Below are 17,989 nucleotides of genomic sequence, written 5' to 3' on the forward strand. Positions count from 1 at the left end.
AATAAATAATATGATTAACTGGCAACATGTACATAAAAATGATTCCTACACATGACAGCCCTTCTGCAAGTTACTTAAACACAGAGAGAACAATCCACGAAGTGATTCTGTACTTGCAACAACAGCTGCAACACCATTATGCTGTAACTGGATACTTCAGTTTGCTCATAAACATTTACATTTCATCTTGATCTGACAAGAGCCTACCAAGGTAGTTAGGAACACGTTAGTTTGAACTAAAGGGCTGGTCATGGAGTGCACAACATATTTTAGGTACAATTAACCTTTTTTTTTTTAAACATATGAAATGGGGGGGGGGGGGGGGGTCATCGCTGGCTACAGGCCGTGTCAAATTCAACCAAGATTCACGCCCTGTCCTGTCCAGTCCAGTCCAGTCCAGTCCCCCAGTTTTCACCCTTCCACTAGTTCATCAAGGTCACATAGTATTGGACTGCTTACAGCTTCTTCTAGCACTAATCTAGCAATACTATAGCCATCACCATACAATACTAGGCCAAGTTAGCAAAACCTGAGTATGAAAATGACGATATAAACATGATCTGCTTTTTGTTGCTAAATCACAAAATCGTAGCAGCTAAAAAGAACGAACAACGATTGTACAGTTGAGTCAGAAAGGCAATAGAGAGCCATTGATTAGATAGCAGCAAGATTTCTGTATTGGTATCCAAAATCGCTCTGACACAGGGTCTCTTTCCAGATCAAAGAGCTATTTGTCTGTGTGTGTGGTTATAGATCAGCAGATTTACTGCTACAAGCTCCACTAGGTATACCATTTCTGGATATAACTGTTACAGACTCAGTATTTAAACTAAATCTTTTGAAATGACACCACACATCATGCATTTTGATGATGACATTTAACATCAAGCTGCTTTGGCAAGTTGCACATGACTCAAGTGCAGCAACTGAAGAGACTAGGAGTATTAAAAAAAAACAGCAATATCATCTGCTGTTTAAAAATTAGGACAAAAACTGATGAAGATATTGCACCATCTCTCAACTTAAAATCTAAAGATTGGATGATGCTACTGAACAATCCTTTATCTGAAATGTTTCCTACTGTGGCGGTACAGACTTAATCTCAGACTTCAGAGACTGTAATTTCCTCCTCCCCTTCTGTCCCTTTTAACATTTTTGGGTCTCTCAAACGTATACGTACACTCCCGTTGATAAAAAATTTGATCTGTACACTACTTGTACCCAGTACCACTGAATCTTACCTTGTATACACAGAGTACACATAAATGCCTCACAAACATATCGATTACTAGTAATGTTTCCAAATACCTTCCAGTCACCCTGTAATATCAATTAACTTAAAAATAACCCCAAAACCCAACATCTGATTCTGTACAAACTTGTTTAGCTAAGAATGACTCTTCATGTTTTTGCACCAATGCACAGGGCAATCACTTGGCTTTGTTGTTCAGCTGGAAAAGATCCAGCATGTCCAGCATGGCCTGTCTGATGTTAGCACCAAAACGGTGGGAGTCCTAAAATTATACAAAAACATGGAGAGAGAGGTTTTAAAATAGTGGACACAGAATAATCAAAATTTGTATGCATTCAAGAAAAACAGGTGAACTTACAGTTTCTGGGCTTGAGTATTTGCTGGAGATGTGGAGGTTGATGAGGTTCTCACCAACAATGATGTAAGAGACACCGTAGCCATCATCAGCCACCTTGTGGAAAGAAAATAAGACAAGCATTCCCTCATGATTCCCAAAATATTTATCCAAATAGTGAGTTTTTGACAAGTACATGTGTGACGTGATATTCCTGCATCAATTCATGTCTTTCAGCCGCACAACTGGTTTCACTCTTTTTTCTTTAAAAATCACTGATAAAATTGAGGAAGAACCCACCGGACCAAACCCGCCTCCAGAGGATGCGTATTCCGGGTGTCTGACTAAGTCAAACAGCTCGAGCTGCTGCATCGGGGTCTGACTGGTGGAAAGCCTCCATGGCTCAGACAAGACCTAAACACACACGTAATACAATTCAACTGATAACGGTCAAACTAAAATTATAGCTGTGTTCTCAAGTAGCCAAGTAACATTTTTTCTACCCTTTTTTTAAATAAGCAAATGGTAAGAATAGGAGGGAACTGATGTGTTACGCAATTAATATTATCGCAGCAACATGTCACATGTAAGCAGAAAGTTTTATTTGGCAGAATTGTTTGACATGACTTCTCAATATGTTACAATATAACACTGGAAGCATACAAGCACACTCAATTCACTTTTACTGGTTTGTAAGAAACCATCTGTGAAACTATTTTACGTGTCTGTAAACTTCAAGGGCCAGTGTCCTGAACAGCTTTAAAATAAAAAAATTCCATCGGAAGTACAACTGTTCAGAATAATTCCCCTTATGTTTACTCTAATAAGTAGCTTATAAAAAACATCTTTAAAATTTTCACATTACTTTCTTCTTCACTTATCACTTCTTTTTCTCTTCACTTACGGAATCCAGTACAATCACCTACACCTTGTTCAGGAGTTACTTTACTAATCTTCCTTTAGTAAATTCAACAGTATACTTAATGTACAGCTACTTCTAAGAGAGAAATTCAGCTTGGTTTAAAAAAAGCTGAGATCCAAATCTTGGAAACCATCAGGCAAAAACGCTAATTTTCATCTCCTGCATTCATAGGCACTTGGTGGAGAACACAAAAAGACCGGGTCTATGCTGACTCACATGGACAACATACTTTGGTGAAGGTAATTTACAAGAGCACAAATCTCAGAACAATGCCTCATACCTCCTTGAGGAAGGGTGAATCTTCTCCCAGGTATTTGGAAACCACATAGAGACAGAAAAGGTGGCGATCGATGCCCTGTCCTGTCATAGCCAGACGATACATGTTTTGGTGCTTCTCTGCTGCCAGTTTCAGTAACCTGAGGCGCTCTTCTCTCTGAACGGACAGGAAAGTGAAACATGACAAACAGTTGAAGAGCATGATATTGGATTAATAATAAGAGACTAAAATTGTAGCTGGATGTGTGGCATGTTGCTGCTGTTTATTCTTACCGTTTCATCTCTGATCATGGAGCGAACAAAGGCACAGGCCTCCATGGTGCAGGAGCGCACAGTTTCTGTTCGGCCCTCACGGAACAAACGTGTCATGGAGGCTTCGTATGTCAAGCAGAACTTCCCTTTGTCCTTTTGAGTGAGAGTATGAGCCAGCATATAGAGACACACAACAGCTTTCTTAATACATGTTGATATTAGAAAATAAAAATGTAATTGGAGGGTTAACATTTACACAAGGGATTGACTGAATAACTATGAAATGCAATATTTAAACTGCAATTCTATACCTCAACTGCAGTTAAGAGCCATAGAAATGAATTCTCTAAAGCTTAATGCTGATTAGGAACAACTTCATTGGTGTTTAATGACCCATTTTTGTGTTATCAGTTGACTCCAGACACAGTCAACAAATACAGCTGAATAATATTTTGATTAAATTGTTCATTGTTTGTGTTTGACAGTCTACAGTGATATGTTGGCTGGCAGGCCATGACTGCCCCCTGCTGGAATTTGACAGTAATGTGAGTGGACTGTGTTCTGTATTTGGAAAATATGATAGTTTTATCCTGAAAGGTTACTCTTTAAACCTTACATCATGAAAACAGTATTTTTCAGCAACATAATATACTCACACTTCTGAATCACAAACATACACAGGTGACAATATGTGGAATTCAACCCTTGCAAAAACCCACATACAGTATTTCAATAGTTGCAAGTGTATATTCATTATATTTAAAACATATAAGCAAAAAATATAAAGGCCAGTAAATGTCAAATAAATAAAAGCATACAAGAATTAGTAAGTTACAAAATTCTGAGGAGAAACCAGTGGGAGGAACGCACTAACCCTGTAATGGGCCAACTGGAGGGCAATCTGGATAAAAGCATCAGGACTGGTGCGGCACTTCTTAATCAGACCCTTGCCAAATTCAGTGAAGGGGAAAATGTGACAGTCCACATCATCTGCCAGAGTCCTGGCCACTGTCAGAGAGCTCTCGATGGTCTCCTGGCACTAGAGCAAATGACAGAGTATGTCAGAGTAAGCAAATATAGCATGGGATCACAACATATTTACAATAAAGTATTTTTATCAAGATAGATAGTGACTTACAGCCAACTAACCCAACTAACCTATAACTTACAAATAATATTCACCTAGAGTTTACATATCCACAAATATCCAATTATATATTAAGCGATAAAATACTAACAGTTGTGCACAGCTACCAGCAGAGGGAAGCCAAGGCTTAGGAATATCACATCTCAGGTACAATCCAGCCATAAGAGATGTTCCAGCAGCCTTACCTCAGCAGGGATGTCCCACTGCAGCCTCTGAGGACCTGGCAGGTTGGGGTGCGGATCCCCATTGCAATGATCATCCTCAGTGTATCCAAGCTTAGGATCCATGGAGAGTACATGCTGTAAAACAGAGTCGGGTTTAACAATGGATTAAACAGAAGACAAAGCTGCTAAAACTGCTCTTTATTGTTTGTCTGAAAAGCTTTAGTAAGTAAACTTTAAAGTATAAACATTGTGCCAGGAAGAGACCATTTTAATTAATTTAGCTTGTTGAAGTATTTTTTTTGGGGTTTTTTTTTCTTTTGTGAATAATACTACACCAAAAAAGAATACCTATTATTATTATTATGATTATTCTAAAATGGTTTATGACTATACTCATAAATGCGTAACATATTTAGAAATTGGTATTAATTAGCAAAAAAAAAAAAAAAAAAACTAGACTGACATACCTCCCACAGATGGCCAATAATTGGAGCATCTGCCCAGGAATGCTCTGCATTCAGGCCCATGGTGCCATTCTTGAAAATTATCATGTTAAAGGATTTGTCAAACCACCTGAACAAATATGGAACAAATATTTAATAGCTTTATTTACACATGAACGTGTGGCACACACTCTTTGATAATTACCAACAAAATATATCAAGTGTATCTGTTCCACCTGTCATAGCACTTTCCATGGAGTACGGACTTGGCGTAACGGTCCAGCGACTTGACTGGATTCTTTGCATCGTAGCCCTGCTCGGTGTCATCAAGGGTGACAAAGAAGGCTGCCTTCTCTATGGCATCCAGGGACTGTTTGTTTTTGCCACGGCTGAAGTAGGTTTCACGGGCCTTTGCCCATGGAGTCCTACATGATGTTAAAAAGCAGAAAATCTGCCATTACATTATGTTGTAAAAAGAACAGGAAATCAGTAATTGTGTGAACTTGTTTTTGTTATGTTACAGTTGTTTCAGACCTGAGTCAGTAAGCTAAAAAGGTTTAAATACTGCATTGTTAATGGCAGGGGAACCACTGTATACAAGTTGCACATAATGAGAGAAAAGTGGGGCTACATATCATTGCAATACTGTGGCCTCATCAGGACTGGCCACAGCTCACTCTGTACTGCCACCCACCTGTCCCCTGCAGTAAGTGCAGCCAGTCTCTCCTCTCCTGGCAGGGGCTCAGACTCATCTGCTAGAATCCTCTGCATCTGCTGCTCTATTTCCCGAGGCAACAGCAGCCGCCCGTCATAAAACATCCACACCTTGAAGAAACGGCCCTTATGGTACACAGCAATGTGTTTGCTCTCGTTCACGTGCTGAATGGTGTCTGGAAGAGAGGACGTGATTGTACGGCGAGAAGACAAACAACAGTGGAAAAGAAAACTGAAGTGTTGAGGATGGTGTCAGGGAGAGTAGATTTGTGTGTGTATGTGTTGGTGCAACTTATAACTCTCAACTGCAGACAATTTAAATGTTGCTCTTGCCCATACGTTTATTTTAACAAAATAAAGAAGGCAGCAGTTTGAGTGAAATATGAATGTCACAGCATTTCACTGCTGGGAGCACATGAGCCATTAGCAACTACTTCTTGGCCCCAATGGTGACAAATAATGTGATACCCACAATACCAGTCAAACTGCAAATACCATTTAGGACTGGTTCTTTCATTGTATGAACATTGTTAAATTCTATTCAGTGGAAGAGCAAAAAAAAAAAAATTCAACATGATAGCATGTGATGGGTGGGATTATTCAGTTCAAAAACTACATTAGCTTGGGACGTGCAGAAAGTCAGATGAAAAGGGAAAGTAAACTGGGAACAGCACAGTGGTTTGGTACACAATGAACTGAGGCAAACGTTTGTTTGAACAGCACAACCAAAAAAAACATTTAAACAAACAATTCAAAGACACCTTTTCCATCTTTGAACCAATTTATGCTATTGTTTTGGTAATGCTGAGCTCAAACAAGGATTGTCTTTGTTACAGGCAAGACAAGGGAGAAGACGCTTAGACAAAAACAACAACAACCTCATATCATACTTAGCCTGCTGCACTTCCTCTTATAGTAAGGATACCTCCAGCAAAGACAATATGAATATAGGGACTGGCTACTAAGAACTGATTTTTCATTTTCAGGTCATTTTTAATGAAGTATCTTTGCACACTAAAAATCCGTTTTATTTAGCAGTGCAAATCTGTAAATCATATCTCTAATTCAAAAGTAATTAATTATGTAAAACTGAATCTGAATGCTCTTTCTTATGCATTCTAATTAGTCTAAAATGGGTTATAATGAAATTCTTCTACAGTCAGAACAATTAGAGGAATCTGCCTGGCTGTTGTACAATAATGTACACATTTTGTTTTACTTTTAAACTACCATCACAGCTCTAAGGTCTTTGGCCTGAGGCTTCAAGCTTTAGGTTGCATGTGGACTATCGAAGTTGCAACAAAATTCTTGCTAAAGTCAACACAAATATCATGAAAGCTGCAGAACTTTAAATTTGTAGATAATGCATGTCCATGAGCTTGATCCAGGAGTATAGGTCATTTTTTAATATCTAATGCTATCCAAAGTAGTTAAATATCTAACACTGAACATGTATTCAACTAGAATGAATACTTATCAATCCATAATATCACGGAACATCAGCACTGTGGTTTCCAGGTCTTACCTTAACCATACCACTGTTTGACCTTCTCAAATTCACACATTATATTTCAATCACATGCAAATTAGTCCTTGACATGTGCATAGACCAGCTCACATGCACTGACAATTCAAGGTCAGATTATTTCCAATTCAAAACATATGGACTCTATATGTCCCAAACAGCAGGTGTACAATAGGAGTAGTGTGGAGGAGACGGCACTGCTAAAGACTCTACCTGTGTCTACACCTGGGACACGACTGGTGTTGAACATACGCTCGTATTGGGCTGAGCACATGGGAATAGTATGTAGGAGCATGAGCTGAAAAGCAAAAGGGAAGAGTCAAACATACAGAGATGGCAAACTAATTTACGAAAATCCCAAGGGAGAAGACACACACACACACACACAAACATATAGGGAGACAGGAGCATGAATGAAATGGAGGGGGACCAATGACGACTGGTCTGAAAAGCAGTCTTGAGGAACAGCAGAGACCTCAGAAAGCTGTCAGGGAAGGAGACATGAGCAGAGTCCAGAAACCAGTGGCCTGCTATCTCAAAGCCACCAGCAAAGCCCTGAAGTAACAGGAGGATTTCTACTAAACTGCAGATACTTAAGATATTTAGGTATGACACTGAAATTGAATAATTTCTTTTTACCTATGAAATGAAAGATTGTTTCAGGGCTGTGCTGTTGAGAATGAGTCTAGGAGTCAGGGTTTCCAATGGATGTTGCCGCAGTGGGTGGCTAGGGTCACAAGGTAGGGGGTCAGAGAGCACGGCGGAAGTGTGCCCTCCTCTTACCTGTCTCCAAACCAGGGATGCGGGTGGTGTTAAACATCCGCTCCCACTGAGCCGAACACAGAGGAACCTTGTTCGCCAGCAAGTATATCTAACGCGGCATCCGGCACAACGAAGGGACAAAACAATAAAACAGAGACAACTGAGTGTGAGTCTGTAACAGAGCAGGCTCATGCATTGGTGTTTGTACATATGTATACAATGAGCATTTGCAAGAGATCAGTGTCATTCTATACATGTTGTAGAATGCATCTGCACTTAGGTTTCATGCATGCTTATGAAGGAACAGGACTGGCAGGGGCAGGAAAACATAACACTACATTAAAAATCATCAGCATTCATTAGGCCTTATACACTTAGCCTTCAGGAAATGCTTGTGATCACACTTTGCTGGTAATCATAGTCCATCAAAACAAGGAAAAAGCTCAGCATGACTCATTCCAAAGTCAGTTAGTCACAGGGAACTCAGGCCAATATCAAGTATTGACACAATTTCTGGTGAGATTGTGGACAATAAACTTATATAAAGGTTTTGACAGATAAGCAGCTGACATTATGAACTTAAAAGTGGCACACTAAGACAAAGGTTGTAAATCAATAAATTGTAAATCAGAAAGTTAAACATGCACATTGACTTCATATGGTCAAATATGTACTAATGTTTTTTAATAACATTTGTAGACTGACCAGAGTTCAACAAATTGTTTAGTACTAAAACAGGATGAGAATGTTATACTCACTGGTTTGATCTGGGCTCTGTCCAGTTTTCTCCTGTACAGCATGATGGCATGGATGGTATTACCTGCCCTGGCAGCCTGGTTGGATGTGGGGAACACATACAGGAAATCCTAGAAAAATGATAATAGTATTAAAATCAATAAATCTGCCAATAATTATTTAAATCATCCAACACATTTATCGCCATGTTACACTGCTTTAAAAAACACAAGGGCATAAGAGGTGACTTGTAAATGCAAACAAAGGAGCTCCCAAAAAGTGTTACTTGGTGATCCATCTACAAAGTCTGTTATTTTGGTGTAGGGTTGGAAGCATACATACAGCAGCAATCATGATTTGCTATTTCTAACATGCATGTGTTTTCCCACTGACCCCAACACCACTTCTGCCTCATTTGACACCAGTGATTTGTAATGTAGCCTTTGGAGCACAAATGCATTTTGTCCACACAGCAAAACAGACATTTTTAGGGTTTTCGATAAATGAGTGTTCTGCTATCTGCTTGATAGAGAAAAACAGATCCATAGTACTGTGTCTCCAGAACAAGTCACCCATGTCTTACCTGCTGTAGTAACAGTCTACATCCACTGAAGGCAATTCATACAGAGGGAGCTGTGGATTTCAGTCCCCACCACAACCTCAGTGGTGGACAGTTATCCTCTGGAATTTACTGTGTCCATGGTCACAAATTTGACACAGATTTGGAGCCATCAATCTGTCCACTAATTAAAGACATACTGTAACATAGTAATTGTAGGCTTGCCATCCGAGTTGGTGTAGAATGTAGGACTGCAGTTATGTCTTTACTGTGTGGGATATAAGCTGCTAAGGGTGCATCCTTATCTTACATAAAGAGAAATAAAGAGAAACCTTCCCTCCAGCTGTGCATGACTATCATGGAAGATATTAGAGTACTGATAAAATGTAGAAGGCAAAACAATAAGTTGTCATCAGACGGCAGACAGTGCAAAGTTGCAGGAAGAAAGGTGAGTAATTTTGTTGTAGGTAGAAGCTATGAGTGTACTTCCATAATCTAGATACAATTCACCAATCAATTCATACTGATGACCTTCTGTTACATTTTTTTCTACTTTTGTATATAACCCAATTTTCCACAACCATGTTTTAGTTGACAGTGCTCCAAAAAGTCACACTGACATAACAGTAGTAGTCCTGAAATGAATTTGGTGTTACCAGAAAAACAACCAATGCACATACCTTCGGATAATCAACCTACATGGACTATAATGTTGCTTAATCCTTCAACAATAGGCTGAGCCACTGTCTGCAAGAAGAATAGCCGGTAGAAAACTGGTCTTACCATGGCATAATAGTTGCTGTTGACCATGATGGGTGCCCGACCTCTAAGGTAAATGTATTCTTCCCACCAGTCACTGACCTGTGCCACACAAAGAGGGGGGCAGGAGAGAGAAACACAGTGTGGAGTTATTAGACAAACTGCTTCTCCTGTGCTACAGCTGTGACAGCATTTGAAATTGTAATAAAAGAGCTGAAGAAGAGGGAGAGAAGGAAAAGGAGAGGAATTCTTTCAAACTCACATAGTTGGAGGCCCACCAAGACTTCAGTTTGAGGTACCACTGCAGTCTGGGTCCCAGGTTCTTCTTAAAGTCTTCAGTCAAGCCCTTCATCCGTTCATACTGCTCATCATCCATCAGTGGACGCACTGACTCCAGGTACTATTAAGTTACAAGTTACAAAGAATGAAGCAAAAGCTAATCAGTTTGAAACAACAGGTGAGTAGATGGGCACAGAAAAAACTCATGTATTCTCTCCACTGACAGGTGGTAGTTTAATGGTTCTGCTTGGCCAACATGGTCAAAGGACAAAGATAATGTGAGGAAATGTGTGAATGGGCACAAATGAAAACCTATACTGCTTTTTTTTGTACTGCATATTCAGATGGCCAGACTATAAAATTCTTATTGGAGTCCCAGTGAAACACCGATGTTAGCAGATGTCACTTATAAACACTTTTTTTAAATTTACCTTTAGGTCACAAGGACAAACACACCTACACAAACAGAGTCTGACTGTTTTGCAAGACAGAGAGATAATATAGAAGCAATGCAACAGTATTAGATTTACTCCAATATAGCTAGGACCATTATAAACAATTAATGTACGGGTCCAGACTTGAGAAGAGGAAATTACCCTTCTGCAGGTGTCCTTGATGGAGGGAACAGGTAGCCGTGGCAGGGAGTTCTGGAAACTGTAGAGCATTGGCTTCCTACCCGAGAATATCTTCACTAGAATCTGGACAAGAACAAATAAAGGAGAGGGCAGAGGTCAAAGACAATTTAAAAAAAAAAAAAAAAAAAAAAAAAAAAAATCACCTAAATAAGTATGAAACAAAGTAGAAACACATAACCCTTCATTTAAATTAAAAATAGCATATGTTTAACGCAACAGTCACATCTCTCAACAGGACACGGTATAATTTGAATTCGGACTTTTTGATTGCACATTTATTCTCTCACCATCCACACATGAGTGGACCAGGACACGGAGCCATGACGCGCCTGCATCCAGCCATGCCATGACAACAAACACTTCAGGACATTCCTCATGATCATGATTATGGTGACCCACAGGCCTGTGCCCACCAGAACTCCTCCAACTATACTCTGGCTGTTTGTGGACATGTATTGGCTGTGGACAGAGAAACAGAAATAAGAGAAGACAAAGGTTTGAGGCAAGGACAAAGACAGAGCTAAAAAAAACAGCTCGGTGGACACCAAGGTATAGATGAGTCTTTCCCATGTAAGAAATAATATTAAATAACATTAGAGTGACTGAAATATAATTGCGATTGATACATTTTTTTAGCTTGAAGAAGCAAGAATGATTAGCTGATTTTGTGGGTACATAAGGGAAACAATATAGGCTATCCAATTTTAAAGCCATTTGAGTGTGTACTACAACACCACAATGGAAACATTGGCCTGTGAATGTCATGTAGCAGCTGCCACACTTAGCCCTGGTCAAAAGTCAAAGTCACTTAAAAAAAAACAAAACAAAAAAAAGAATGGCATTCATCTTGACAGGATTAAAACACACACACTAACCTAAGCCTTAATTATTGTGTTACTGTGGTACTGTTACTGCTTTTATCTGTATTTAACTTTTAAATGAACACATATTCTAATTTATAACATATGTATTTTTACTATAAAATTTAAGACATTTCTGACATTAACATTGTCATAACAAATGTCCTTAACTTTAAAGAAGCATACATAAAGACTTTTATGGTCAGAGTGTTTGCACAACATTAGGATTTTAGCAAACATTCAAATGAGGTGTTGTAGAAAACTTTGAGCAAAATGTGACCAGCAGAAAACGAATGAACGACTTTACAATATGTCACTACTCGCTATTGCTAGGGTGCTAGAGACAACAGGCTTTTGAGCAATGTCTACCAATCTACCGCTATACCAAAGTGTGAACAAATAGTAAGGTGGTTTTATATAGACTTTAATACAACCATGTTCCATATTTTTTATGAGACCAATGACACTGTTGTCTTACCTGATGGGGATGTGTTGGCCCAACTTGGCAATCAATCCCAGAGAGGGATCTAGCTGTTTGTATTGATTGTAGGACATGTAGGACACAACCACTACCATAAACCCAGCAGGGCTCCCTGGGTACACACCGGTCATTATCCCATTCTGTCGAAACGTAAATAAATGGAGGATTACAAAGGTGGCAGAAAGCCAAGGATCTCTTGGGGTATAGTTTACAATAAAAAAATTTTAAAAAATCAATTATTTTAATGTTTTAAAGGGTCTGTTATATTATTAATTAGTAATGCCAAAAAAAAAAATTAAGAGGAATGTGTGGAAATGTCAGCAGGTCTTTGGGTTTACATGAGTCATATGACTGTGTGTAAACAGACAACTAGGCCAAAGGCGATAGGACACAAGGTACAGACTGCAAACTGTCACTGTTTGCATGAAAGTAGGTGACTTTCTACGAGTGAGTTAATGTAACGAGTGAGTCATTCATTGCAATCAGTCAAAAAAAACATAGCGTCAACAGGGCTGTTATGATGCTGATTATGAACAATTTATTTATATTATTATTTACTGGGAACATAAATGAACAAACTGTTGTGAGATACCAATACCACAACAAAGAGCGACTTAGTCAAAGTTCATCAAGCTGTGGCCTCATGCTGTAAAGAAACCCTCTGGACTTTGCTCTCCCATATGTGTAACGACTCTTACCTTGAAACGAATGAACCTTTTCTTCCATGAGTGAAGGCCAGAGAGATACACCTGGCGCAGAGCCTCGTGGCACAGGTGTAGATCTATGCCATCAGGTGTGACGGTGAACTGGAAGGCCACTGCTTGGTGTGCTTCTGCCATAGTGGCTACTACAGTACAGGGTCACTGAGGGATAGAAAAGTAGTTGATAATTAGAGTGAAGAGAAAAGGTAGAGGCAAAAAACACTGACACACTCAGATAATTATTGCACCTAGAATCTTTTCTCACTTAATGATCATGTTGTTGTCATTACTGTCTGGTAAACACATCAAAATGTTAGTCTGATGTTGATACTACCTCAACAATGGTCAGAGACCTTCAAAAATCCATGCAAACCCATCACACCCTGATATGTGGATGGGGTTGTTAGAACTGCTGTGAGGCAAAACGGAATAATCTTTCATACAGACCAGCAGCTGTCACAGTTCATTGTAATCAATAGTCTTCGATTCCTCAACAACACTGCATGTTACCTAAGTTTCCAAGCTTAAATCGGCAGAAGTCTTTGAGTGAGAAAGGATTCTTATCGGATATTGAAAACCGGGGTAGAGTTAACAGCGTAAGATGGATAAGTACATGCTTACTCATACCTTTAAAAAAAATTCGAAAAAGTTCGACAGCTAAAAGAAGATAATATATGTGCTCAAAGAGCATGTTATCCCTGTTTACTAGTCCTCCTTTGTTACTTTAGTTAAAAACTGGTCAGAAGGCAGCATTTGATGCTGTGTATCATCCTGGTCTGGTTTGCAGTGTAACACTATCTTCACACTGTCTCAGACCCAGAGTGAGGTTTTGCTTTCAGTCAAGAACACAGCTGGAGCACAAGTATTTGACTAAGTCTGAGACAGATACCTGCTGTGTGTGTCCCTTCCAGAAAGATACAGTACATCAGACACCCTAAAAGAGTAAACCTAAGCACCCGACTACATTTTACTGTGTTACTGGATTTAAAAATACTTAGCAAAAGCTGTATTTGCTTTTTGGGGAAATAGCAAAATTAAAGGAGATAAATCAACTTCATACGCAGGTTATTATATTTTTTTATTTTGGTTTTTCGCACCTAATTTAGTAATTAGGGGGAAAATCAACAAAACTGGTTTTGTTAAACTGACACCAAATAAGAAGTAGGTGACACTATGTCTGAACAGGTTAGGCAGGTGAGGTGTCTTCCTTTACTACAGGAGAACTAATGTGCTAAACTATGACCGATGAAACTTTAACAGTGACTGAGCTACTACATGTTTAAACAGACACATTTTTTAAATGAGATGTAACACTGGAAATAAGAACATTAGTGTGAGGGCAAACCCTTCTCACCACAAGGAGCTCTGAGAAATAAAACTGATTACAGGGCATTTGTCAGTGATTACTGTAACAATATTACAGATTTCTCACCTGGCTTTGTGCAGTCGGTGTTTAACATTGCAAAGGTCCTTGCTATGTAAGGAATTTTAGCTTTAAATATTTCTTATGCATGGGTAAATTAAACCCATTATATGTTTTAGATGATACATGGATGACCCTGACAAGCTGTAGACGACAGAATAATATCCTTGATGGATTTACAATAAACAGCTGTGTGTAATTATATAAATATAATTGCCCAAAGCGACTGGAAATTTCTTGTATTAACCGTGGATTGCACGTATTGTAAGTCTGCTACTTGGACTTTCACGGGTTTGCTTCCCCCCCCCCCCCCCCAAGAAATCAGCAAGGTTTCTCCTGCAAAGTACCATTTCTTTCTGAAAGGCGATACTTTCTTTGCAGAGTCCACCTTTATTTCATTCAACAAGGGCACTTTGAAACCAGGACGCGTCGTTTCTACGTTTTTCAACCCTCCGAAAGGGAGCAGCATCCACAGAGCAGTGTGTTTTCTGCAGCCAGTCCCTTCCCCCAGCTACTTTCCAGCATCACATGATCCACCCTGTGCTGCAGAAACTAGGGGAAAGGTCGCAGCGCTGCGCCGCTTAGATACCGGGTTAAACTGGCAGCGTAGTATTTACAACTGCTCCTGTGTCAGCAGGCACATCCCATTGTGGTTACGATACCACACAAAACACATTTTCTTCGTTTTGGACACAGAATAATCCGCATTTGTCCATTTTCTTGTTTTCACAGCAAAACCCAGCCTAACGTCAATTAACCAACCAACCAGCCAACCAACCCCCCCCCCCCCCCCCCGGTGTTCATGCACTTAACGTTGTGTACCTGCACCGTCACCCCAAAACCATCATCATAAAATCATCATAAAACCTTTTCCCGACGGGTCGTTTCTGCTAAACGCTTCGACATCACACAAACATGACCCAGCTCATATGTGGGTTACATTTGTCTGGTGTTAGATCAAGTATCCCGCCCACGTGGTCTGTGTGAAGTGGAGCCGCAATGTGCAATAAACCTTTTATTTATCAAAGTATCCTGCGTTTTTAGCCACATGCCAATAAACAAAGCGGGTTATCTCTACCTGTATGATGCTCTCACAGGAAGGCCACTGACAGACCGGGCTTTAGTGACCTTCACTGGCAGGTGACATTTAGGTTACACACATTTTTAAAGATTTCACAGATCACAGGCCACTGCTGGGTACAGACCTAACACTGCATTAAATTATTACTAACTATTAGAGTAGAGTATGTATTTTCATAGGGCCGTTAGGTGGTTGTCAATGAATGACCTCTACTTGGACTTTTGACTACGTTGATGTTATGTACACCAAGCAGGAAGGATAATCTGGTTCCTGCCCAGATAGTTCAACATCTACCCTGAACAAGAGAAGAAACAACAGGTGAGATATTTAATGCAGACATTCCCCGGAGGCCTCTTCAACATGTTTTCATAACCTGCTTTTTTTAAAAAAAAAAAAACAAGACTTTGGGATTGTGGGTGCAACATGGCGAGATTATTTTTTTGACTTTCATTAGATTTCATATGATTTTCCTGTAAACTTGATTTCTGAGCGCTACAGGACAAAGCAGCTCACATACTGTCTCGGTCATGTCAGTGCGAAGGCAAGAAAGATTTCTGTACGTCATGTAGACACACAGCTCTACGCACTGCGCTAACAAGGAAATGCAACGCACTCATAGTAAGGATAAATGCGCAGAAGTAAATACAGTTCTCATAGTTTTTTTGTTGTTGTTTTTAGCTTGTCGAGTTTTTTTCCCCCAAAAAACCTGCAGCCATATTTGCACAGCTCCTGCTAAACTGCAAGCGGGTGAGTCAAAACCGCGGAGTCACACAGTGAAAAGACATTATTACTCACCGACCCTTTCTATCGGAGCTTTCTGTTTTGAAGAGGATGTGACAGGGCCTGGCTGTCGGCGAGGACTGCTATACACACTGCATGAATGGAAGCGCAGACTTGTATACACTGCCACACTGCCGGCCCGGCCCCCGTTTTCCTACGTCATTGGTCATTGGTCTTTCACAGCGCCGCCCCAGGTCTCTTGTGGTATTGCAAGGGGTGTGTCTGACCACAGACAAACCGAGGGAAAGATATGACACTGGAAAAGGCATCACAGACCCCAGCAATTACCAGTATACTATGTATTCAGAGTTGTTGTTACACAGCGGATGGGCAATGTTAAGAACAATTACACAAATATAAACAAATATGATAACTTCATTACATCAACACTGGTTCAGAGTCCAAAGGTCAAGGTTCAGTACACTTTGTGAGAAACAGGTTGTGAATTCAATAACAACAGCACATACGCTATGCAACAGCATGAAAACAGTCCTGAAACAAAACAGTTTTCTTCAGCGGTTTGGTTGAAATACACTGATAATGTAGGGGACAGGACATGGTTACACTATGATATCAGTAACACATTTGTAACACACATTATCTATCCATCCATCCATCCATCCATCCATCCATCCATCCATCTAAATGTCCTTGTGAGACACTGTGCTCTTCTGGACAGAAAGTTCAGATGTTGTTCCTTGGATCTGGTGGAGCCACTCTCCCAGTTTGAGGGTCACAGCCCTGAGAGTAGCGATTACCACAGGGGCCACAGTTGCCTTCACCTTCCACATCTTTTCTAGCTCTTCTTTCAGCCCTTGGTATTTCTCAATTTTCTCATATGCCTTCTCTCTGATGTTGCTATCACTTGCTACATATATCACTACATTATTGTTTGTCCAAGACTACTATGTTACCATTTTGTCAGTCTGTATCTGGAAGTTCCACAGGATCTTAGGCTGGTTGTTCTCAACCATGTCCTGGGGCGTTTCCCACTTTGATCTTGGGATTTCCAGTTTATACTCAGCATAGATATTTCTGTACAGTATGCCGGCCACTTGGTTGTGGTGTTTCCTGCCTGCTAGGATCTTACATCCTGCTGTTATGTTCTGGATTATCTCTGGGGCCTCTTTGCACAGCCTGCATCTGGGGTCCTGCAATAGACTACTGCCTCTATTGACCTTGTATTTAGGGCTTGTTTCTGTGCTGTCATGATTAGTGCCTCTGTGCTGTCTTTCAGTCCAGCTTTCTCTAGCCATTGGTCAGGTTTTTCAATATCAGCCACTTCTTTTATCTGCAGGTGTTACATACTGTGCAGGGGTTTGTGCTTCCATGAAGGTTCCAAGTCTTCTTTTTCCATCTCCTGGGGTCTCTGCTGCCTGAGGTATTCACTAAGCACATAATTGCTTGGGGCCATCTTCCTGATGTACTCATGGATCTTAGCTGTTCATCCTGGATAGTGGCTCCTAGTGCAGATTACCTGGGTCAGGTGTGTTCAGCCTATCAGAAACTGCAAGGGCAGGGATAGTTGGAAAACAAGTAGGACCGTGGACTTTGAGGACTGGATTTGGAGACCCCTGATATATACTGTATATACATACATATATGCCTCTATTCCAGCTGATAGACAGACAGGGTGCCAGTCCATCAAATGGGAACAGAACCTTCTTGCTGTGAGGTGACAGTGTTAACCACAGTTGTGCCATCTCTGGTAAGCCAGCATGTATAATATCACCATGAGGACTCTAGAAGATGCTTTCATTTTTAATGTTATTAGTTACTTCCTCACTCCCTTGTCGCTGCTAACTGCAGTTACCCTGAGGAGATTTTAGCCAAGTCATGTGCTTTCTCTGAAGTTGATGCCAGATACTTTTTTTCCCCTAACAGCAATGTCCTTCACAGAGTGGG

At 40.1% G+C, this 17,989-nt stretch overlaps 1 protein-coding gene across 3 annotated transcripts; it reads right to left on the minus strand.

The window, feature by feature from the left end:
- Positions 1–311: 311 nt before the first annotated feature.
- cpt1ab (carnitine palmitoyltransferase 1Ab (liver)) lies at positions 312–16,233 on the minus strand. Of its 3 annotated transcripts, none has more exons than XM_026312281.1 (19): positions 16,100–16,233; positions 12,798–12,962; positions 12,097–12,239; positions 11,046–11,217; positions 10,720–10,821; positions 10,107–10,244; positions 9,869–9,946; positions 8,550–8,657; positions 7,243–7,327; positions 5,485–5,680; positions 5,027–5,215; positions 4,815–4,920; positions 4,369–4,482; positions 3,911–4,075; positions 3,058–3,189; positions 2,789–2,941; positions 1,887–2,000; positions 1,611–1,703; positions 312–1,514 (listed from the first exon to the last, which is right to left on the minus strand). In XM_026312281.1, exons 2-19 carry the CDS (start codon positions 12,936–12,938, stop codon positions 1,431–1,433), a joined length of 2,313 nt encoding a protein of 770 aa, XP_026168066.1. In that variant the 5' UTR covers positions 12,939–12,962; positions 16,100–16,233; the 3' UTR covers positions 312–1,430. The 3 variants fall into 3 exon arrangements, with proteins under 3 accessions (XP_026168066.1, XP_026168064.1, XP_026168065.1); XM_026312279.1 differs by lacking the exon at positions 7,243–7,327 and adding an exon at positions 7,813–7,900; XM_026312280.1 differs by lacking the exon at positions 7,243–7,327 and adding an exon at positions 7,813–7,900 and having other exon boundaries at positions 16,104–16,221.
- Between the last annotated feature and the right edge of the window lie 1,756 nt (positions 16,234–17,989).

This window comes from Mastacembelus armatus, chromosome 6 (assembly GCF_900324485.2).
Source record: "Mastacembelus armatus chromosome 6, fMasArm1.2, whole genome shotgun sequence".
NCBI classification, from domain to species: domain Eukaryota; kingdom Metazoa; phylum Chordata; class Actinopteri; order Synbranchiformes; family Mastacembelidae; genus Mastacembelus; species Mastacembelus armatus.

Excerpts from the sequence above, each read along its gene's own strand:
- cpt1ab (XM_026312279.1), bottom strand. The coding sequence starts at position 12,938 with ATGGCAGAAGCACACCAAGCAGTGGCCTTCCAGTTCACCGTCACACCT. Across the intron at positions 12,240-12,797 it reads AAAGGTTCATTCGTTTCAAG|AATGGGATAATGACCGGTGT; the intron begins GTAAGAGTCGTT and ends ACGTTTCGACAG. Across the intron at positions 10,822-11,045 it reads GGTCCACTCATGTGTGGATG|ATTCTAGTGAAGATATTCTC; the intron begins GTGAGAGAATAA and ends GTTCTTGTCCAG.